The sequence below is a fragment of the Rhinolophus sinicus genome, chromosome 14, assembly GCF_057876585.1.
Source record: "Rhinolophus sinicus isolate RSI-liver-muscle chromosome 14, RSI-T2T, whole genome shotgun sequence".
NCBI classification, from domain to species: Eukaryota; Metazoa; Chordata; class Mammalia; order Chiroptera; family Rhinolophidae; genus Rhinolophus; species Rhinolophus sinicus.
Genome location: NC_142514.1, coordinates 136802142 through 136820622, shown reverse-complemented (window position 1 = coordinate 136820622; position 18481 = coordinate 136802142). Strand labels below are relative to the sequence as shown.

The window sequence follows — 18481 nt, the reverse complement described above, 5'->3', positions numbered from 1 at the left end:
GGGAGAGAGGACGTTTCAGGCAAAGGCACAGCGTACGCACAGAAGGGCAGTCTTGGAAAGCTGTAGGTCATTTGAGAAAGAGCAAGAAGCCGATTGGGGGCAGAATAAAGTATGCAAGGGATCTTGGGAAAACCTGTTGGCCCTCCCTTGGCGCCCTAAGTCCTTCCCTGGAGGTGTGGGGGGTGTGTGTGTGTGTGTGTGTCCTATTTCATCTGTACCACAGGACATGACTTGGCCAAAACTCTGGACAGCAGCTTCTAGATCTAGCTCTTACCTGCCCCAAAAGTGGGTGAGGTCAGCAGGGAAGCCTGGGGAGAGAAGGGCAAAGGGGTGGGAGGTGGAGGAGAGCTCAAGTGTTGCCTTTGGGAGATTAAAGACGCACATCAGGCATAACTAAAACACACTAGGGCTTTTTATATGCCAGGCATTGTACTTTACCTCATTATGACACTTCCCAGCGAGGTAGGTATCCTTGCCACATCTCACAGATGAGGAAACGGAGGCCCAGAAAGGTTGAGTTGCTTGCCCAGCACGCAGGGGAACACATGGGGTATTGGAGCTGCCAGGCAGAGTGTGAACCTGCGCCCTGTTTCCCACAGCACGGCCGCCATGGACAAGATTCTGGAGGCGGTGGTGACGTCGTCATACCCGGCAAGCGTGAAGCAAGGGCTGGTACGGCGCGTGCTGGAGGCGGCGCGGCAGCCGCTGGAGCGGGAGCAGTGCCTGGCGCTCCTGGCCCTGGGCACGCGCCTCTACGTGGGCGGCGCCGACGAGCTGCCGCGCCGCGTGGGCTGCCAGCTGCTGCACGTGGCCGGACGGCACCATCCAGATGTCTTCGCTGAGTTCTTCAGTGCGCGCCGCGTGCTGCGCCTGCTGCAGAGTGGCGCCGGCCCGCCGGGGCCCCGCGCGCTCGCCTGCGTGCAGCTGGGTCTGCAGCTGTTGCCGGCGGGGCCCGCGGCGGAAGAGGTGTTCGCGCTGCTGCGGCGCGAGGTGCTGCGCACCGTCTGCGAGCGCCCGGGGCCCGCGGTCTGCGCGCAGGTGGCCCGGCTGCTGGCGCGGCACCCGCGCTGCGTGCCCGATGGCCCGCACCGCCTGCTCTTCTGCCAGCAGCTGGTGCGTTGCCTCGGCCGCTTCCGCTGTCCCGCCGAGGGCGAGGAGGGTGCAGTGGAGTTCCTGGAGCAGGCCCAGCAAGTGAGCGCGCTCCTGGCGCAGCTGTGGCGTGCGCAGCCTGCAGCCATCCTGCCCTGCCTCAAGGAGCTGTTCGCTGTCATCTCCTGCACAGGTGCGTGTGCTCTGGGGCTGGGGCGGGAGCTCGCGCGCGCCGAGGTCCTGGATGCACGCCTGGGCAGGTGGCTGCTCCTGCACATTCTTCTGCTTGGTGTGCTCGCGTAGGTGTGGTATGTGTGAGCCAGGGGCAAATGCACAGGTGGGAGAAGCTATGTTCCAACTTTTAGTTAGCAAGCCTGTGCGGAGCGCCTGCTGGGGGGCCTGTCCGGTGGCGGGTGCCGGGTATGTAGGGAGGAGCGGACTGCTTGATGTGGGATAAAGGACAAACCCGATTAATCTGGCCAGAAGGAGGACCTGGAGGCTGAGCGAGGCAACGGGAGGCGGGCCCGGGCGGTCATCATGCTCTGAGGCAGGTGGGTTTCTTAGCAGTGGTGACTTTTGAGCCAGATCTTGGAGAGCTGGGCAGCAGCGGGGGCAAGGTGCTCTGGGCAGGCAGACGGAAGGTCTGGAGACACAGTGGAGCCTGTCCTGTAGGTGTCACCTCTGCCGTGTAACATTTTGGTCCTCCATTGACAGCTGGAACTTGGACGATAGTATAAATAACTGAAGATAGTTCTGTGCCTTCCCTCATATGGGAAAGGAAGGTAATGGACCTGGTGGCAGGAAGAACCAAGGCCGAGTGTGTAAGGACCCGGGTCCTTAGACAAATGGACAACCAATTTTTATAACTAAATGCTCTTTCTCACCTTTAGGCCTTTGTCTTTGTGGTTGCACCTGGAATGTCCTCCCTCCCCCAAAGTCCACACGGGCCTCCTACCTGCTCATGTCAGCTCCAGTGTTACCCCTTCTAAAGGCCTTGCCTGTTCACCCGCAGTTGGGGGTCAGTGCATGGGTTTGTGTGTGTGTGTGTGTGTGTGTGCGCCTAGCACACGGCTAGGCCCAAAGCAGTGTCAGTGGAGGTTTGAAGAGTGAATGCGTTAGTTAAGATGGACTCAGAGGCTGTGATGCTGAGGGGGTGAGGACGTGGTCCTGATGTGCTCTTTGCAGAGGCCCAGCCGAGTTCGCTCCCATCAGGAGGAATGGGATGATGGGAGGTGGGGGGCACATGTGCCTTGCAAAGCTCAGCCCAGCCCTCTGTTCCAGAGGAGGAGCCCCCGTCCAGTGCGCTGGCCAGCATGGTCCAGCACCTCCCGCTGGAGCTCATGGATGGCGTCGTCCGGAACCTCAGCAATGATGACAGTGTGACGGACTCCCAGATGCTGACTGCCATCGGCAGGTGGGCTGAGGGCGGGGCGTTGGTCAGGTCCCTATCCCTTCTAGAAGCCCCGTCCTCTGGGTCGGTGCTGGGTTAGATTTAATGTCAGAGGGCCCAGGCCCTCATGCTTCTTCATTCATCCGTCCTTTCTTGAGCCTTGCTTTGTGCCTGGCCCAGGGCTGGATGTGGGAGACATAGAGCGCCCTGCCTTAGGATGCTGTCAGGCGGGGTATCAGCTGTGAGGCCCTGGACAGGTCAGTGAACTCTCTGAGCCTCAGTTTCCCATTCTGTAATAGCAAATGTGGGTGGTGGTGAAAGAAGTTGTCAGGCTGCCATGGGGTTATATTAGAAGGTGAAGGTACTTAGTAATTGCTTTCTGAGTTCGACAAGTATGACAAACAGTTTGGCTGCCTTTTAGCTCACAGAGCTCTCGCGCGTCCCCCATCTCATTTGGACATCATTGAGCCTGTGATCGAGCCACACTCGCCCATTCAGTGATCCCGGAATCTGCTGCCTCCCCTCCTGCCTGTCAGGCTTTTGGCTCTGCACACCCCCTTCACCTGGCATGCCTCCCCTTGCCATTTATTTCATACCCACGTGCAGATCCACTGTCTCTATTGGGCCGTCCTAGAGTCTTTGTCTAGTGGGTAACAGGGTGGCCTCTAGAGGTAAGCTGCCTGGGTTCAAATCCTGGCTCGACCACTTCTTGTCTGTGTGACTTTTGGGCAAGTTATTCAATTTCTGTAAGTTTCAGCTTCCTTACCTATAAGTTGTACTATGATCGAATCCATCTTATAAGATTGTTTTGAGGATTAAATTAGATAAAATCGGATAATACATGTAAAATGCCTAGAAGCTATTATATTATAGTTACTGTCACTTTGCTCTCCATTGTTTTGCCTCGTTAATAGCATGGTTTACCGAGTATAAAAATAATCGTGACATTTTCGTGAGCACCGACTAGGTGGCAGCTTCAAGCTCTGTGCATACCGATATTACGTGGTGGGGTCGGATGGGTTAATACGTGTAAGACAGTGCCTGGCACAGAGTGAATACTACAGAAGTGTTAGCTCTCGGTATCTCTTTTAATCCATACAACAACCCTGCTGTTGGTAGGCATTGTTCCCATGTTACACAGGAAGAAACGGGGGCTCAGAGAGTAAGCGACTTGTTCCAGGTCACAAGCCATGGTTTGGGGAGCCAGAGCTTTTGGCCCAGGGACAATGCTCCTCCTGCTATTGGGGTCTAGGCAGAGGCACCCCCCAAACCCCGTTCTTCTACTGCAGCCAGTGTATATGGGGGTGAGGTTTGGGGTGCTGAGAGGGCCTGGCTCCCCTCCTGCTGGACTTGGAGCGCTCGTCTCTGCCAGGTGCCTTACTGGGCTCAGTAAATATTCCGGAGGTGTCTTGTTCATTCCAGGGACCCCGGGCTGCCCTGTGCAGGTGTGAACAGTGTAGGGCCTCGGGACGTGGTGGCCAGTCCCCGGGCTGCCCCCTCCCAGGCATCGGGGCCTCGATGGCCCCTGTGTCACTGTCACTCGCTTCACCAGGATGATCGACTGGGTGTCCTGGCCCCTGGGGAGGAACATTGACCAGTGGATCATTGCACTGCTGAAGGGTCTGGCTGCTGTTAAGAAGTTCAGCATCTTGATCGAGGTTTCACTCGCCAAAATTGAGAAGGTTGGTGGGCCCCTGTCCTGGCCCCTGCTATGGCTTTGCCCACTAGCCTCTTGCCAGGGGCAGTGCAGGTCTGAGGGCAGCGCACTGGCACCCCCACCCAAGCGCACTGTGACCTGGGACAATTCACTGTCTCTCTTTGGGCCTCAGGTTCCCCCATTCATTCCTCTGACTACTCATTCAGGCATGTGTATGTTACTTTTGGTGTGTCTGTCCATCCCTTAGATATCTAAGTATAGTTGTCCATTTCACCATCTGTCTGTCCACCCAGGCCTCTGAGCACTTCTATTCTTGCTCAGGCCTGGGTCTGCTGCGTCAGCTCTAGCTGGTGGGGCTGCACGCGGCCTTGGGTGGGCCAGGCCTGGGGCACTCCTGACCAGGGATTCTCTTTCAGGTGTTTTCCAAGCTTCTGTACCCCATTGTCCGGGGATCTGCTTTGTCTGTCCTCAAGTACATGCTCCTGACTTTCCAGCACTCCCACGAGGCCTTCCACCTGGTAAGGGCCCATCCCGCTGCATCCCCACTGGTCTGGCTGGAGGCCAGACATGCTGTTTCTGTTGGGGGTTAAGGGGTTGGGGCTTGAAGGCCAAGCCTTCGAAGCCCTGGATGTTAGGACTGTAGGATACCTGGGACCCCGATTTACAGATAGGAAGCTGAGGCCAGAGAATTTGTATGGCCTCACCATGGGCTGGTAGTGGAGCGACAGGCCTCGAATGATGGCAGTGTATGGTTCCTGGGTGCTAGCTGTGTGCCAGTCACAATGCTAAAGGCAGTACATAGGTTCATTCATTCAACTCCTAGAGCAACTCCTCCCAAGGAGGTTCTGTCATTTTCTCCATTTTTCACTTGAGGAAACTGCAGGACGTTAAGTCACTTGTCCCGGACACATAGCTGGAGAGAAGTACAGGGAGGATTCTACCCATGTTGATCTAACTTCTGACCCAGTGCCCTTCCTGTACCCTGCTGCTTGCCAGCTCCCAGGTGGCCTGGCCTCCAGCTCAGGCCCCTTTCTGCTGGCTTCCGGGCCCTCCCTTGGGAAGGACAGACTGTGGCCCTGGGGGACTGCCTTCTGAGGACCTGAGATGGGGCCCTTGATTCTGATGGCCCCTGGTCAGGGCAGAAATCCCTGCTTCCCTTTTTGCTGCAGTGGGAGAAGCACAGACCCAGAGATTGAGGTACTTAGGGTTGAGTCCCAGCTCTGCTGTTTGCCAGATGTGGTGACCTTGGGCTGAGCCCTTATCTTTCAGAGCCCGAACAGGGGTGTAATCCATAGGATGGTGGGTGGGGGTCAGATGAAGTAATATTTGTCAAGAGCCTGCCACGTCCTAGGGACTTGACAGATAGGGGTTTCTTTCCATCCGTCTCCTGGGCACCCCTGCTCCCAGTTCCTGTGGCCTCTGTCCATCCCTGGGACGTTGTGGTGTGGCACCCCCATGGGTTTGAAACTTAACTCTCCATAGCTCAGAGGAAAGAAACAGGCTTTGGATTCAGACAGACCTCATTCATACCCCAGCTTCTCCCATAACCCACGGTGAACTTCTTGGCAGGTTACGGATCCTCACGAACTTTAACATCTTCATCTAGAAAATGGGGATAATAATCACTGCCCTGTAAAGTCGCTGTGAGGGTGACATGCTTGACATGCATGTTTGCTGAGAGAATGATGGTGTTTGCCCCCCGGGCGGCCACCCGTGCTCTATCAGGCTGCCCGCTGGCTGGCCACACTGCGACCCCAGCATGACTCCTGGGTGGGCAGGGGAGCCCTGCTCATTCAGGCCTTCGGGCAGGGCTGGTTGTGAAGCTTAGGCTTGGGCTCAGGCCTTCCCTGTGGTGAGGAGGGAATTATAGATCCCATTTTATGGGTGAAGAGACTGAGGCAGGGCATCCAAGATCACAGATCTTGTAAGGAGAGTCACCTGCCTGCAGAGCTCAGAGCCCCATGTGGTCAAGGGAGCAGACGTCTCAGGGAGCTCTGGGTGTCTTCAGCAGTGACCACCTTCCCATGTCTCAGCCTAACCCCACTCTGCTCTCACAGCTTCTCCCTCACATCCCCCCCATGGTGGCCTCTCTGCTCAAGGAGGACTCCAACTCTGGGACCAGCTGCCTGGAGCAGCTGGCAGAGCTGGTCCACTGCATGGTGTTCCGGTTCCCGGGCTTCCCGGACCTGTATGAGCCTGTCATGGAGGCCATCAAGGTGAGTGACAGCCCTCTACGGCTCCCTCGCCCCACTCTGACGAGAGAGAGTGTCTATTGGGGCCTTGCTCAGGGCCATGCCACAGGTTGGGGAGCCCCCATCATTTGGTCCCTGGCTATCTCTATCACTTCCCCTGGTCCATCCTGTGCTTCAGACACACTGAGCCATCTGCCGTTCCCTGCACGGCTCATCCTCTCTCATGACTGCTCTGAGCTTTTGCATATGCCATTCTCTCTAACTAAACCCTTGTTTTGCCTGGATCGTTCCTACAAATCCTTTAAGGCTCTGTTCAAGTGTTACCTCCCTCAGGAAGCCTTCCCGGGTAACTCTCAATACCTTCCTCCCACCAGCAGGCTGGGTCAAGGTCTCTCTGGGTTCCCACAGCCCTGGGGCCTTCCTCTGCCACATGTTGTCACTCACTGTGTGTCTGTCTCTCCCACCACGATGAGCACGCCACAGCAGGGATTGTTTATAATTAATTGTTCATGTGATTTTACTGATTCTGCTATGTGCCAGGCCCAGGCTAGGAACTGGGGACACAGGCATGAGTCACCTCCATTGAGGAGCTTTCAGCCGGGGGGGTGGGGGTGGGGTTAAACACTTGTATAAAAGTAACTGATCTAAGCAGTGTATGAATTGCCTGAGAGGGTTAGCCACAAGCAGTGAGGAACCAGAAGAGGGAAAGCTCGTCTCCAGTAAGAGGAGGAGGCTACAGGGAGAAAGGCTTCTGAATTAGGCGGCTGGGTTGCTAGGACAGTAACCAACCCGTCGATAGCGCCACATTTGGCAGCGTTTTCCCGTATATTTTCTCTTCTCATGCTCACAAGAAGCCTGTCGAGCAGATACTATGGTTACTTCAGTTTCATAGATGAGGAAAATGAGATTTGGAGAGATTTGGTGACTTGTACAAAATCATGGAGCTAGTGAGAGAGAGCAGGACGGGATTGCTTGATGCAGAGGGCAGGGCCAAGCGTGTGTGGAAGATGTGTGGGTAGGTAGAGGCCCTTTCAGAGTCTCTCCTGTGACTTCCATTTTTGTAGCAGGGCAGACAGGTCACCTGAAAAGTGTCCCACTTACAAAATACCAGAAATGGTTGTTAAGATATAACAAACATCTTTTTAAGTACATAGCTGAACTTGCAAGACAGTAAGGGGGAATCCCCAGGGGCCAAAAAGGAAAACTGAGTTCCAGAATGGTAAGTGAGAGGTGATGCTTTCGTCCTGGGATGTGGAGGGAGGGTGGGTACGACAGCCGACCTCAGTCACGGAGTGGCTTGAGCTGATGGGCACATGTGGTGAGGCTTAGGGCCCGCCCCTAGAAGGGGGTTAGCACTATGAGGCCACATAAGCCACGACCCAAGAAAGGCTTGCCCGTTCGCAGGAGTTGATCTAGAAAAAATATACACATGGTCCTCAATAGACATCAAGGAAACTTTTCTGGCTTGGTCTGGGCTCTGAATTGGAAAAAAAGAAATTTGCAATCAGTGGCCTGCTCTCATGTTGGTTTAAGGGTTCAAATTCATACCATCTTTGGGGTTGTGGGACCCCTAAGCTCAGAAACTAACATTAAAAGTGATCCTAAGCTTGTAATACCCAGGGTTGCCTAGTAGAAATGGAAATGAAACTGCTTTCAAGCCACAAAGATAAGATTCTACTGAAGATGAGTTTTCAATACAAAAATTACAAAACATACAAGGGAACAATCTACTGTGAGTGAAAGTTGGTGACAACACACAATACCTCTGGCATTGACTTGGATCGCCTCAGTGTTTTCAACTTAACATGAAAAAGTGTTTTTTAATAGTCAGTGTGCACCTACAAAAGCAGGGGCTTCCTTGCTAGGTAGTGAGTTCCCTGTCACGAGGTGGATGAGCAGAGGAGACAGGACTTCCACGTATTGGACGTGACTGTTACTGTTTCCTGCTAATTGTGAGCTTCTGGTGGGCAAGGGACCCCGTCATTTTGGTCTCTGTGCCCAGTAAATGTCAGTGAGTGCACGTGACTGTGGTGTGAAGCCTGCTGTCATGGAGGTGTGAACCGGAGGAGGGAGCAAGGCCCTCGGTGGGCCCTGAGGGAAACCCACGCTGAGTGAGGCCCAGGCTTTGCACACCAGGGGCTGTGGTCTAGTCCAGGGGACAAGGTGAGTCTGCCAATACCTGTACCACTCGGTGCGGGGGTTTAGGCTTTATAGCACAGGCACAGGTAGTGTGGGGACCCCATTTGAGAAGATCCCGGAAACCCTGCTAGAGAGAGGACAGTGGTTAGACCTTGAAGGCTGGGGACTGGCAGAGGGCTGGGTGGGGGTGGGAACATGGTGGAGCAGAGTGGAGATCAGTAAGATCAGCAGAGCAGAGGGCCTTGAAAACCAGAGCAGATCTGGGCTTTTCAAACGCTTCCGCTGAAGGACTTGACGTCAGAGGAAGGACGGGACTTACCCCCAGTAGCCTGACGCAAGCTTAGAGTTTCTCAAATATCTCATTTCATCTCAGAGACTGAAGGATGTAGTTCATAATTATATTTGTTTTAATATGAACATACATTTCTTCCTTGAATATTAGAGCATATATGTCCAGGAAGGGTTGCTACTTTTGCCCCAAGGCTTTGAATACCCGTTGGTACAAGGCAGTTTGAGAGGCAAGACAGCAAATTTTCTGCAGGATTTTGTTTATAAAATTTTCACATGTATTCTAGGAGTACAGAATACATATATTCTGTCTTTGTATACAGGCTCCTTTATAAGTTAATTCTGGAAAGTTCTCTTAAGTAGGCAGTTGTATCAGGTAATGGCAGTTTCTCTGGGAGCTGTGGTCCTTGCTAAGGGAGCCATTGTAAATTTCCAGTAACATTAGGAGCTTGAGAGTGATTTGGACGTTCTTGTTTTATGTTCCTAAGAGGACAAAGTTACCTGCTTTAGGAAGATGACATTTGATGTTTTTTTTTGAGTGTGGATATTTTTGGGTCTTCTGTGTGTGCGTGTGTGCATGTGTGTGGTTCTCTCTGCTTTTTCGTCCCTATTTGTTCATGTTGTGTGGAGTGGGGATTGGAGAGGGAACAATACGAAGATAAAAGAATGGTCTACGAGACATGACACTGAGCCATACCGTCTTATCTCCCCTCTGGCAGCTCCTACATTTTTTTTTATTATCTGTGAGAGCTGTCTAACTAATCTGATAAGTGATCCTGAGAAATGAATGAGGAGAAGGGTTAAACCACTGCTGGAGCCAGACCTGCAGTGGCCAGAGCATGTGTGCTGTCGGTGCTAATCTGGTTTGAAGCTCTGGAGCCTTGGACAAACGTAGGGACTGCTCAGGGTCTGGAAATAAGAGCAGGGCTAGAGGAACTGTCAAGAATGTTGCCTAAGTCTACGAAGTAACTCTAATCGTGCTTAGGTACATTTCTTTAAAATGTATCATCATTAGAACCAGTGCTAATATTCTTTTAGGTGCAGCTATTTAATGTGAAAAAGGATAACGAGTGGGAAAGCGTGTAGTCCCTGAGCCCGTGACTGGGGACCCGTACTTCAGACCCCTGGACCTCCCACCATTCTGACTGTAGGATTAAGTTCTGGGGTGTGGGTGGGGCGTGACTAATTCCAAAAGGCTGACTCTGTAAACCTGAAAGTAGGAGTGTCATTGTGTGCAAGTGTAGTGCGCCAAACGGACATCAGGTGGGCGTGTCCTCATTTGCCAAAGGAGGAAACTGAGGCCCAGGGAGGTTAACTGACTGAGTCACAGAGGCACATGGACCACCACAGTCAGACAGCTCATGAGGATGAGAATCGGACTAGGACTGAAATGTCGACACCACTGGATGTGGCCTGGGTGCCAGTGCTGTCATGGCTTAGAGTCTCTTAGACCCTGGGCTCTTCTAAGAACCTACAGATTCTTCTCTGACTGCCTGTATGTCCCTGCAAAATTCTTTATCTGAGTCTCAGTTTTTTTCATCTATCAAATGGGGATTTTACCACCTTCTTAAGGCAGTTCGACATTAATCATGTAGAAGGCCCACATGTCAAGGTGAGAACCTAGAATAAGTTTGAAAGCTCGTGGCTATTCATACCCATTTCTAGAACGTTTGTGGGGGAATGTGCTTGGGTGCGTGTGGGGTAGGCTGTAGTCCAGGAAGGCTTCCTGGAGGAGGTGACATTTTTAGAGCTGACCCTGGTGCCCACTCTCCTGCTGACTTGTTCTCTCCTCAGGACCTCCACGTTCCCAATGAGGACCGCATCAAGCAGCTGCTGGGGCAGGATGCCTGGACCTCACAGAAGAGTGAGCTGGCTGGCTTCTACCCCCGGCTCATGGCCAAGTCAGACACGGGCAAGATTGGTTTAATCAATCTGGGCAACACGTGCTACGTGAATAGCGTCCTTCAGGCTTTGTTCATGGCTTCTGAGTAGGTGCTGCTTTTGAATTCCCTGGGTGCCTCTGCTTCTCTCCTTTGGGCTCCCGGGCGTGTGAAGGTGGGGATGGGGGTTTGGAGAAACTGAATCATGCTTTGCATTGTTGGCATAATTCCCTGAGGACTGTGGGTACATGAAGGACAGGAGAGTGGCCCCAGAGGTCTCCAGCCTCCCGCCAAGGCAGTAGGTCAAGACTGGATGGGAACTCGTGAGGGGGCTGCAGGCGCTGGGCTGGTAAACATCACTGACTTCTGGAGTCTGTGGGGTGGGTCGTGTCTTCCAGAGTAGAACTCCCCCTCACTCTGGTATTAACCCCCCTCTGCCCTGCCCTTTTACTAAAACAAACAAAATCTTCATTGTCAATGGCTACCTAACTTATGGCTTACTTAAAAATCAGTCAGGGTTTCAGCCACAGAAGTAGACATCTTTTTCCCTTCCAATTGTGTGTGTGTTAAAATGCATATAACATAAAATTTACCATCTGAAACATTTGTAAGTGTACAATTCAGTGGTATTCAATACATTCACATTGTTGTGCAGCCATCACCACCATCTATCCCATAACTCTTCATCTTGTAAATCTGAAATTCTGTACCTATTAAACAATAATTTCCCAGATTTCCATTCTCCTCTCCCCACCAGCCTCTGGCAACCACCATTATACTTTCTGTCACTGATTCTGTCTCTATTCTAAGTACTTCATATAAGTGGAATCCTACAGTCTTGTGATTGGGTTTGTTCACTTAGTGGATGTCCTCCAGGTTCATCCATATTGTAGCACGTTGCAGAATTTCTTCTAAAGGCCGAATAATATTCTATTGTATATATAAACCACATTTTGGTAATCTGTTCATCCATTGATGGACACTTAAATGGCTTCCATGTTTTAACTGTTGTGAATAATGATGATCTGAACATGGGTGCACAAACATCTCTTCGAGACCCTGCTTTCGATTCTTTTGAGTGTATATCCAGAAATGGAATTGCTAGATCATATGGTAGTTCTATTTTTAACTTTTTCCTGAACCTCCATACTGTTTTCTACAGTGACTGCACCACTTTACATTCCCACCAACAATGCAATGTTCCAGTTTCTCCACATCCTCACCAACACTTACTTTCTGTGTTTTTTTTTTTGTTGTTGTTGATAGTAGCCATTCTAATGGGTGTGAGGTGGTATCATTGTAGTTTTAATTTGCATTTCCGATGATTAGTGATGTTGAACATCTTCTCATTTGTTTATTGGCCATTTGTATGTCTTCTTTGGGGAAATGTCTATTCAAGTCCACTGCCCAGTTTTGAATCAGGTTGTTTGTTTTTTTGTTGAATTTGAGTTCTCTATATAAAGAGAATCAATCCCTTATCAGATACACTATTTGCAAATATTTTTTCCCATTCTGTGGGTTGGGTTGGCTTTTTGTTCTCTGGATAGTCTTTTTTTTTTTTTTTTTGCTATTGAAAGAGGTTGCTTCTTATTTATTATTTTTTAATTGAGATATAATTGACAATGTATTAATTTCAAGTGTACAATATAGTGACATCCCCAGGACTTACGTATGTTATAACTGGAAGTTTGTACCTTTTGAGCACCTGTACTGATTTTGTCCACTTACCACCTTCCACTTCTGGCAACCAGCAATCTGTTTTCTATATAAGTTTGGTGGGTTTTTTGTTGTTGTTGTTGTTAGATTCAACATATAATTTGATCATACATTGTTTATCTTTTTCTGTCTGTCTGATTTCACTTCACATCATGTTTTCCAGGTTTACTCAGTTGTCACAAATGACAGGATTTCCTTTTTTCTCATGTCTGAATAATATTCCTCTCTCTCTCTCTCTCTCTCTCTCTCTCTCTCTCTCTCTCTCTCTCTCTCTCACACACACACACACACACACACACACACCACATTTTCTTTATCCATTTATCTCTCAGTGGACACTTAGGTTGTTTCCATATCTTGGCTGTTATAAATAATGCTGCAAAGAACATGGGGTACATATATCTTTTTTTTTTTTTTACATCTTTTCTTTGTTAAACTTTTATTTATTTAAGTGTGTTTTTCCAGGACCCATCAGCTCCAAGTCAAGTAGTTGTTTTAATCTAGGGGTGGAGGGCACAGCTCACAGTGGCCCATGTGGGGATTAAACCGGCAACCTTGCTGTTAAGAGCACCGCGCTCTAACCAACTGAGCTAACCTGCTGCCCCTATCTTTTCAAGTCAGTTTTTTGTTTTCTTTGGATAAATACCCAGAAGTGGAATTGCTGGGTCATAAGGTACTATTTTTAATTTTTTAAGGAACCTCCATACTATTTTCCATAGCGGCTGCACAGATTTGCAATCCTACAAACAGTACAGGATGGTTCCCTTTTCTCCATCTCCTCGCCAACACTTATTTCTTGTCTTTGTGATAAGAGCCATTCTAACAGGTATGAGGTGATAGCTCATTGTGGTTTTGATTTACATTTTCCCGATGTTATTGATCAACTTCTCATATACCTGTTGGCCATAGGTATGTCTTCTTTGGAAAAATGTGTATTTAGATCCCATGCCTATTTTTTAATTGGATTATTTTTTGCTATTGAGTTCTATACATTCTTTATATATTTTGGACATTAACCCCTTATAAGATACATGGCTTGGCAAATGTTTTCTCTTGTTCCATAGGTTGCCTTTTCATTTTGTTGGTGGTTTCTTTGCTCTGTAGAAGCTTTTTAGTTTAATGTAGTCCCACTTGTTTATTTTTGCTTTCGTTACCTCTGCTTTTGCTATTAAATTTAAAAAAATCATCACCAAGACTTATGTCAAGGAGCTTATAGCCTATGTTTTCTTATAGGAGTCAGATGGCTTCAGGTCTTACATTCAATCTTAATTCATTTTGAATTGATTCTTTTGTATGGTGTAAGAGTGTGGTCCAGTTTCATTCTCTAGCATGTGGCTGTCCAGTTTTTTTCAATACCATTTATTGAAGAGACTGCGCTTCCCCATTGAATATTCTTGGCTCTTTTGTTGTATGTTAATTGACCATATATGGGTAGGTTTATTTCTGGGCTCTCTATTCGGTTTCATTGATCTGTGTGTATGTTTCTATGCCAATACCATACTGTTTTGATTATGATAGCTCTGTAATATAGTTTGAAACCAGGAAGCATAATGTTCCTCTATTTTTGTTCTTCTTTCTCAAAGACCTTTCTCACAGGGTCTTTGTGGTTCCTTACAAATTTTAGGATTGTTTTTTCTATTTCTGTGAGAAATGACATTGGAATTTTGATAGGGATTTCATTGAATCTGTAGGTTGCTTTGGGTAGTATGGACATTTTCACAATGTTAATTCTTCCTATCCTTCCATTTTTTTTCTATCTTCTTCAGTTTCTTTCTTCAGTGTCTTAGAGTTTTCTGAGTAGGGGTCTTTTATCTCTTTGGTTAAATTTCCTCCTAGGTATTTTATTTTTTTGATGCAATTATAAATGGGATTATTCTTAATTTCTTTCTGAAAAAAATTAATATTCAGAAATCAGTGCATTTTTATATTGGTGTATAAAAATGCACTGATTTCTGAATATTAATTTTGTATCCTGCCACTTTACTGAAGTAGGTGTACTGTGGGGCCCAGTGGCACAGTCTTTCTGGTCTCCTTTACTGGGTGTCCCTTGTGTGGGTTGTGTGTGCCTTTCTGTTGTAGTTGAGCGTTGACTGCTGTTGGTACATCAGTGAGTGGGATTGACCCTCAGGCTGACTGGTTGTGAGGAATGGCCCCACTGAGCATGATTCGCTTTAGCAGGGCTCTAGTGCCTGCCAAGTTCACCCTTTGGGTATATTGTTTGTGGAACTGCTTGGGTGGTGCTCTGTTGTGATCTGAAGCTGGCCGCCATGTATATTGGTTCTGGGGCCTCTTGGCAGGGCTCTGGTGCAGGTCAAGTTCAGCTGCTGCCTGTGCCTGGCCTGGAGCCACTTTATAGGAGCTACAAAGTTATCTGCAGATGGTTGCTGCCTGTGCTGGGCTTGGAGATGCCTCAAAGAGGCTAAGCTGCAAACCAAGGCCAGCTGCCACTAGTGCCAGGCTTGGGGCTACTTAGCAGGAGGTATGTGGCATGCTGAGGCCAGATGCTGCTTTTTAGGGGTTTGTGGACCTTTGAGAGATTTTAGGTTAGTCTGCAGCGTGAGGTGAGACAGGCCATTTGTGTAGAAAACCCACTGGAAGAGGTTCTGGCCACATACTTGGGTTGGGTGAGGTGGGTTCTCAGGGGATCACCAGCGCAGGGTGAATGGTGTTAACTAGGTTGATGGAGAGCTCAGATTTGGCACCTGCTTGTGCCTGCTGGCTGGATGGGCAGAGAGCTCAACAAAGGAGCAGTGGCATCTGCTGGCACTTCTGTCCCTGGACTGAGCTGCCCTGACCCCTGCCCCTCCAGCCCTCATCCTCAGCCAGATAGTTCAGTTCCTCCTCCTATGTCCCTGGCACTTTTTGAGCTGCTGCCCCAGCACTCGAGCTCAGAGCAAGTGAGTCTGTCAGTGGGTAAGATCATGCATGGGCCCTTTAAGAGGACACCTGGGACTCCAATACCCCACCCCCCCTCACTCAGCCACAATCTCTATGGGCTTTCTGAGCCAGAAATTAGGGAGACTTCTCTTCCCAGCACTGGATCCCAGTGCTGGAGATCCTGGTGTGGGGCTGGGACCCCTTGCTCCTCCGGGGGAACCTCCACAGCTGAGATATCCCTTCTGTTTCTTAACCACCACATGTGGGTGTGGGGTCAGCCTGTTTCATGCTTCTGCTTCTCCTACCAGTCTCCATATGACTTCTTCTTTATATCCTTAGTTATAGGACTTCTGTTCAGCTAGTCTTCAGGAGGTTTTCCAGGGTATGTTTAGTTTTGTAAGAAACTGCTGAATTAACTTCTAAAGTGGCTGTACCATTTTGCATCTCCAATAACAATGAATTCGAGTTCCTTTTGCTCCACATCCTCGCTGGGCATTTGGTGTTGTCAGTGTTTTAGATTTTGGTCATTCTGATAGGTATGTAGTGGCATCTCGTTGTTTTGGTTTGCATTTTCCTGATGACATATGATGGTGGAATATCTTTTCATGTGCTTTGTCATCTGCATATATTCTTTGGTCAGGTATCTGTGAAGAGGTTTGGCCCATTTTTTAATTGGGTTGTTTACTTATTGTTGAGTTTTAAGAGTTCTTTGTATATTTTGGATAATAGTCCTTTTATCAGATGTGTCTTTTGCAAGTATTTTCTCCCAGTGTCTGGCTTGTCTTCTAATTCTCTTGATAGTATCTTTTGCAGAGCAGTTTTTAATTTTAATGAAATCCACCTTATGAATCATTTCTTTCATGGATTGTGTCTTTATTGTATCTAAAAAGGCATCACTATACCCAAGGTCATCTAAGTTTTCGTCTATATTTTCTTTTGGGAGTTTTGTTTTATATTTAGCTCTGTGATCCATTTTGAGTTTATTTTTGTGATTGGTGTAAGGTTTGTGTCTAGATTCATTTTGTGTATGCGTGCGTGCATGTGGATGACCAGTTATTCGAGCATCATTTGTTGATGAGACTAGCTTTGCTTCATTGTATGGCCTTTACTCCTTTGTCAATGATCAGATGAGTATACTATTTTGGGGCTCTATTTTGTTCTGTTGATTTATTTAATTATTCTTTCAATAGTACCATACTTAGAAATCTTTAATAAAAGTCAGTGAAAGTAAGCTTTGCTTCTGGCTTATGTAGTATGACCTCGCTTTCTTCTCCGAGGTTTTGGTCCAGTAGGAGGAGGTTGGAGCTGATCTCTAGGACTTGCTCATGTGTGGCTGCTGTGCTTCTCAAACTGCCTGCTGAACTAGTTTTAGTGTTTCTAATTTCCAGTCTGCTGCAGACTTACTTTTGCAAAATATAATAAAACGACTTACCAGAAAAATGATCTTATGCTTGTATGGTCATAGCAATGTCAAATTGCTACACAAGTTTCTAAATGCTCAATCTCTGAACTTCATCACAGTCTGCTAAGTGGAGCCCACTTTGGTAGCGCTGTTCTACACAGTGGGTTTAGGTGGGAGAGATGTCTTACCCGTCCGCCCAGAGCTTCTTGTGAGAACAGGAACTAAGCTGGGTCTGGAAATCTTCCTGTCCCGGGGAATGTGGGTGTCAGGAGGGGCTCCTTCCCATCTCCCAGAGGATCAGTTGTTCACCTGTCACTGGGAGCTAGTACCCCTGCAGCATCTTCTTTGAGCACATTCCTCACAGTGATGCCTGCTTCCCTCATTAGAAGGCAGGGAAACAACTTGGGGTGGGCCTAGGGGCAGGGGCAGGGGCCTTGAGAAGGGGCTGTCACTTGGAAGGTTGATGTCTGAACAAGGCCTGGTGCTCTAAAAGGGTCCAAAACCATTTCCGGGGGAAGTAGGGCAAAGGGTATGAGTGGCCAGTAATGACACTGGCATGGACTCTGGAGGATGCCAGAGAGTTCCAGCCTTAGAACCTTGGGAGCACAGGACCTAGGACATTCAACTGTTTGACTCTTGGATGGGCTGTCAGAAGTGGAAGGGGCCTCAGGGATCACCTCATTGGCCAAGCCCAGCTGTTCACCTCTTCCTCCTCCCTGGTCCCTGGCCCAGACTGGTGCTACAAGGGTCTGTTCAGCCTTTAGCCTGGAGGCCCCATTGCCTGCAGTACGGCTGAGTGGAGGCTCCCTGGGTGCCCTTCGCTCACACTGGACTCCTGCTTTATTTTGAAGCTTCAGACACTGTGTGCTCCGTTTGACGGAGAACAACTCGCAGCCCTTGATGACCAAACTGCAGTGGCTGTTCGCTTTCCTGGAGCACAGCCAGGTGAGTGCTTGGGTGTCGGGCGTGGTGAGGCGGAAGTTCCGGTGGACACCCTTTCCACAACCTGCCTGCATCTGGCTGTAAGCCCCCACTTCCTGGTGTAAGTGGTTAAAGTCCATTCCAGGCTGGCCTGGGTTCATGGCCGAAGCCCATGGGGCTGACTGAGTGCCCTTACCCGGCAGGAGAGAGGGTGCCTTCCGAAACCCTCTTCTGTGCTGTCTATCAGCACGTTCTCCCGTCAGCAGTTCAGTCCATTGCATTAGGTGTCGCTGTGTCATTTGCTGTCATTTTTGAGCAGTCACATTGCCAGGCACCCGGAGGGCCGTTTTGTTCTGTCCACTGTCTCTGCCCTCATGGCACCTAAATCCCTTGGTCAGGCATGAGGCAAGGCCGTGTGGGGGCATGGGATTGGTAAGCAGCAGTGCCTGCCCTCGTGGAGCTCAGTCTGGTGGGAGACGGGCCTGCAGATAACAATTATAGCTTGAACAGGGAAATGCAGTGTGTGGTACAAATGCAAGGGAGGGAACGCGATTCTGATGGGCAGGGGCCACTGGGAAGACATCACGGAACAGGGGACACTGTAGAACAGGAGCATCTGGGACTTGAACTCTATAGCTAAGCTTCTGATGGGGAGGAAGGGGGTGTTAGGTCCAGGGCAGGGCCGTGAGCAGGGGCCTGGAGAGAAAGCAGGAGGAGCGTCAGGGGGGAACACATGGCTAGAGGACCCTTCATCTCTGTGAGCCCTGCTCGTGGCTGTAGGGCTTAGTGAGATGGGTTGGGTCGAGGACAACTTGGCGGGGGTAGGACTTCTGTGAGGAGGCTGGAAAGTTTGGGGCACCCAGTTCCCAGGTAGACCCTCAGGCCTAGCACGCCACAGAGCTGGTTAGCGAGCGGCTCCTGCTCCTGCTC

At 49.5% G+C, this 18481-nt stretch overlaps 1 protein-coding gene across 3 annotated transcripts in view; it reads left to right on the top strand.

Annotated features, from left to right (window-relative positions):
• USP35 (ubiquitin specific peptidase 35) overlaps window positions 1-18481 on the top strand; it is a 28465-nt gene that overhangs the window by 5978 nt on the left and 4006 nt on the right. For all 3 annotated transcript variants that reach the window (XM_074335706.2, XM_019726381.3, XM_074335708.2), the window contains 7 exons: window positions 600-1282; window positions 2371-2503; window positions 4032-4161; window positions 4553-4654; window positions 6194-6352; window positions 10550-10743; window positions 17482-17575. In XM_074335706.2, the coding sequence (XP_074191807.2) occupies window positions 610-1282; window positions 2371-2503; window positions 4032-4161; window positions 4553-4654; window positions 6194-6352; window positions 10550-10743; window positions 17482-17575 (1485 nt within the window). In that variant the 5' untranslated portion in view covers window positions 600-609. The remainder of the gene's footprint in view (window positions 1-599; window positions 1283-2370; window positions 2504-4031; window positions 4162-4552; window positions 4655-6193; window positions 6353-10549; window positions 10744-17481; window positions 17576-18481) is intronic.